Source organism: Amphimedon queenslandica, unplaced genomic scaffold (assembly GCF_000090795.2).
Source record: "Amphimedon queenslandica unplaced genomic scaffold, v1.1 AMPQUscaffold_13302, whole genome shotgun sequence".
In the NCBI taxonomy this organism is placed as follows: Eukaryota; Metazoa; Porifera; class Demospongiae; order Haplosclerida; family Niphatidae; genus Amphimedon; species Amphimedon queenslandica.
This window is the reverse complement of record NW_003546462.1, coordinates 85,133-90,132: the sequence shown is the minus strand read 5'-3', so window position 1 is coordinate 90,132 and position 5,000 is coordinate 85,133. Positions and strand designations below refer to the sequence as shown.

The following is a 5,000-nucleotide window of genomic DNA, read 5'->3' as shown; positions in this document are numbered from 1 at the left end:
AGGCGTTGCTAGATGCAAATGTCAACTAGCATCCGTATCCTAGCGATGTATACGGAGATACCCCGTTTCCAATCCCTCTGTACTCTAATATCTATGATTAATTGACCAAAATTGACCACACCCATCATGAATATTAATGAGATACTGCAAAATTTTTCGCGCGCGAAAAAGTCCCACCACCTTCATGGACCTGGTGCCCTACCAATCTTTCAAGCCCAGCGACGCCCCTGTAAGTGGTGGTCAGTCAACATCTCTGATGGTTCACCCCTAGACTTTATCATGTCCTAACCCACTCAAATATAAAATTATTATTCTAACTTTTCTTTTATTCTTAAATTTCATATTTTTCTCTATCTGAGTGTATGCATTTCAACCTGTTTTATTTCTAACTATTGTACTTCATAATAATAATAATAATAATAATAATAATAATAATAATACTAAGTCAATATACTATTTCTCTTACTCCATTATTATCAGTGACATTGATATCAGCTCCATGCTGCAGTAGTAGTTTAACTATTTCTGTATGTCCTTCTTCACAGGCAATACAAAGTGGTGCACGCTAACATACATGTAAAAATAAAATAATAATATTAATGTATCAATTATGATCATACATTTTGATCATTGACTTTAGCTCCATTCTTCAATAACATTTCAACTACTTCTTTTCGTCCTCCTATACAAGCCACAACAAGTGGTGTATTCTACATGATGATGATGATGATGATGATAATGATATTAGTAATAATAATAATATTAATAATAATTCTCACCTCTCGCTCATCGGTAACATTGATATCAACTTTACTACTCTCCTTTAGCAGTTCAACTATTTCTGCATGCCCTCCTATACAGGCTAAGACAAGTGGTGCACACTAAATGATAATAACAATAATAATAATAATAATAATAATAATAATAATAATAATAATAATAATAATAATAATAATAATAATAATAATAATAATAATAATTACTGTGATTCTTACTTTTTGCTTATTAAGGTGATTAACATTAGCTCCATGCTTCAGTAGTAGTTCAACTACTTCTTTATGTCCTCCTACACAAGCCATACCAAGTGGTGTATCCTACAGGACAATAACATGAGATAAAGGGTTGAAAGGGAAAGACTTTATGATTTGATATGAAGCTTACGGGTCATTATGATTGAATTACCCCACAAGGGCCCAAATGCTATCTACGTATTTATATGCATGTCAACAGTTAATTTATAAGGTGAGTTCTATATGAGTTTGCTTTTCGTGCATTGTGTTGACACTGGAATTGCTGAAGAAACAAAATGGTAGCATGCATCAAATGCCAAAATAGAAATTTTTGTGGTTGACATACGCTACCATTTATTTTTATAGCACTTCCAGTGTAACTATAGCAACAATTACAGAATAAATGAAGCAAGAAAAGACAAAGATAGACTTTTCTAAAGTCAGAAAGAGCTTCTATTTGTCTTAGTGAAAAAATTAGTATGCAACTGAAATTAATCTTATTTACACAAATCACTAAAGCACAAAAAATAAATTGCAAAATAAAACTGCAGTATTATTATGTCTCTTACATCATCCTTATCAGTGTGATCAACATTATCCACACCATGCTCCAGTAGTAGTTTAACTATTTCTGTATGTCCTGGTATACTGGCATTACCAAGTGGTGTAAGCTACATAAAAATAATAATAATAATAATAATAATAATAATTCTAAAAACCTGCTTCTTAGTACTCTATATTATGTTTTTATTCTTGTGGTTTTGTTCATTATAATAATAATAATAATAATGACAGTGATAATAATAATAATAATAATCCTTTTCACTGATTCGTGCAGTTAATATATGTGTTAGAGGATCTCGTCATAAATGGCAGGGGATTGGTATGGAGGATGGATATGGTATCAACCCCAATTTTCTACATGTAAACTAACTACTTAACTAGAACTATATTTTTATTTCATTTTATTTTATTCTGTTATTAATTTCTTTTTTGCCCCTTTTTGTCTGCTTAATGTCTTTTTTAATGTTATATTCCATTGCTGTTTTTTGCGTGTGTTGTTAATCTTATCTGTTTTGTTCCCTTCCCTGTTGTTGTTGCCTTTGTTTATGATAATAATAATAACAATAATAATAATAGTAATAATAATAATGCCACTCAGTCTCTTTATAGGGAGGTAATTCTGCTATGTGGGTTGCTCAGCAGCCCTATCTCTCATCCCATATTGACAGTTCCCTTTAAGGGATTCTTTTTTCATTTGTTGTCTTTTGTTGAAGTTATTTTTGGGTTTTTAAACTTTGTGCCTTTGTAATAATAACAACAACATATTCAGGCTTAACCGTTTTATTCATAATAACAGTAACAATGGCTTAATGGAGTCCCATTAGTAATTTATTTATTGAGCTTGTACTTTATGGAAAACATATATAGCCCTCATATTTGTCTGTATGCTAGTAGATACACTCATGGGAGTTTGTTAAGGCTTGCCCCAATAAAAAAAGGCTTGTTTAACTATAATCATTATTTATGATGATATGTCAATAATATTTCTCTTACTCCATTTTTATCAGTCACATTGACATCAGCTTTATACTCCAGTAGTAGTTTAACTATTTCTGCATGTCCTTCTATACATGCCATACCAAGTGGTGTACGCTAATATGAAGATGATGATATTATTATGTACTCTTGTTATTATGTATCTTACTTCTTGTATATTAGTGTTATTGATATCAGCTACACCATGATTCAGTAGCAGTTCAACTATTTCTGTATGTCCTCTTAAACAGGCATTACCAAGTGGTGTATTCTACATAATAATAATAATAATAATAATAATAATAATAATAATAATAATAATAATAATAATAATAAGCTTTTAATAATAATAATAATAAATTAATAATAATGATGATGATAATAATATTGTTTTGTGCTTATACTCATCATTTATTTATTATTTCATTATTCATTTTTCCTAATCATGTTTGTTTCAGGCCCTCTGGAGCTGTGAACAAAGTTGAGTCATTTAGCATAATTGGTTAACTGTATCTGACATAAGCTAGCTTAAATTACCAATTCAGCTTGTTTAAAAGTTGTTACAATAATTACTGTAGGGCCTCACTCTAATGTCTCTTACTTTAAGACCATCAGTGACATTGACATCAACTCCATCCTGATTCAGTAGCAGTTCAACTATTTCTTTATGTCCGCCTATACAAGCCATAGCAAGTGGTGTACACTACATAATAATAATACTATAATAATAATAATTTTTGTTCATCCTACATCTAAGTGCTCTTTCTGTTTTTATAATAACAATAATAATAATAATAATATATGTATATATATATGTGTGTGTGTGTGTGAGTGTATATTATATATCATACTAAACAGGTCTATATACAAAAATATAGACCTGAGGTGGATGTCCAAGGATGTGATATAGCCCTTGGGCCACAGTTAGTATGTTATATAGGATATATTTCATAATGATGACAGCATTTCTGAATGGCAGGTTTATATACAAAAATATAAACCCGACCACGTCAAAGGATGATGTCATAATTATGATATACATATATATATATGTGTGTGTGTGTGTGTGTATTATATATCATACTAAACAGGTCTATATACAAAATTCTCAGGGGCGTTTCTAGCATGGGGCTGAATGGTGCTTGAGCCCCCCCCTCATGGCTGGCCCGGCTCAGAAAAAAATTACTGAAGTCCTGGACTTTTGCATCACTACCAAGCCTCTTAACAAAGTTATCTAGCCCCCTGATCATGACTTCAGCAGTTTCCAGTGCTTTAAGGAGCAATCAGAAGTACCAGTATGCTTGAAAGGATCTTAGCCCCACCCATAATTGACGAAAATGCAAGAAAAGGCCGTTTTACCGCCGTAAAAGTGGGTGTGGCCAAAATCGCGGCACGCTTCGCGCGCCCTCAGCACCCCCCTTCCTCAATTCCTAGATATGCCCCTGATTCTACCATGCCTAATTGCAATTGACCAATCAGATTGCTTGATTTTAGGTTCATAAATAACTTACTTACCACTAGGACGGTTTGATAAGTAATTTCCCTGGTAATAGGAGGTTAATAAGTTTGCCCGGGAGGTTGATAAGTTTGTCCGGGAGGTTAATAAGTTTCCCTGGGAGGTTAATAAGTTTGCCCGGGAAATTACTTATTAACCTCGATCCTGCTAAAAATAGGCATGCATGCCATGCTGTTGCTAAGTGTTGCTAAGTAAACTAGTTGTTTACTAGTTTTAGTACACGGTAGAAGTTGGTTATCCCTTTTCCTTACACAGTGAAATTCATAAAAATTAGTCTTTTGGATTGGACAACTTTTTGAATTATTCATGTTGTCATGGAAACCACTCAAATCAGGTGCATTTTTGGACGCCACACCTCTTGACCACGCCCAATCAGCCATTTTGATCGTTTTTCATAGAGTATCTTTGTGCCTTTCAAGAGCTCTCAGTAGCCCTACAAATTCTATTCCATTCACTTAAAAGTACTCCAAAGCACCTAAACTGCTTGCACCTACATAAATTTTAGCTGCTGCATTTACTACAACCAGTTTCATTGCTTTTACACACTCCATTAGTGTTAGATTTCATTCCATCAATGACTCAACCAATGTCATCAACGAATAGTCAACTTTTTGCAAATAAATAAAAAAAAAATTAGTGTTGAATAGCAATTACATCAAAGTGCCGACAAAGCATTCTTTCACTTTTCTATTGTTTCCTATGGTTTCTATTTTACCACTAATATTATTCAATACCAATTTCTGCCAAGAAGGTGTGGTTTCCTGTAAAACGCACGTGTTTGCCCTAAAAAGAGGCATGGTAATTGCTTTTTTATTAATTGTTATTACCTTGTTGTAGTTCTACAACAAATTGTCAAGCAAAGAGTTATACAACTGTGTGTCGGTATCTATGGTATTTATCATACCTCAGGCCTATGGCCCTTGGTATGATAAATG

At 32.8% G+C, this 5,000-nt stretch overlaps 1 protein-coding gene and 1 long non-coding RNA gene across 2 annotated transcripts in view; both read right to left on the bottom strand.

Moving 5' to 3' along the window:
- Positions 1-445: 445 nt before the first annotated feature.
- The window catches only part of LOC109583490 (ankyrin repeat domain-containing protein 17-like), a 5,060-nt gene continuing 505 nt past the window's right edge, over positions 446-5,000 (bottom strand). The window contains exons 2-9 of the mRNA XM_019998876.1: positions 3,151-3,252; positions 2,719-2,820; positions 2,568-2,666; positions 1,580-1,681; positions 996-1,094; positions 780-881; positions 621-710; positions 446-565 (exon numbers count right to left, since the gene is read on the bottom strand). Coding sequence (XP_019854435.1) covers positions 446-565; positions 621-710; positions 780-881; positions 996-1,094; positions 1,580-1,681; positions 2,568-2,666; positions 2,719-2,820; positions 3,151-3,237 — 801 coding nt within the window. The 5' untranslated portion in view covers positions 3,238-3,252. The remainder of the gene's footprint in view (positions 566-620; positions 711-779; positions 882-995; positions 1,095-1,579; positions 1,682-2,567; positions 2,667-2,718; positions 2,821-3,150; positions 3,253-5,000) is intronic.
- Positions 4,720-4,937, bottom strand: LOC109583502 (uncharacterized). The gene is made up of 2 exons (XR_002185553.1): positions 4,893-4,937; positions 4,720-4,848 (listed from the first exon to the last, which is right to left on the bottom strand). It is a non-coding gene; the product is annotated as an uncharacterized LOC109583502 (long non-coding RNA).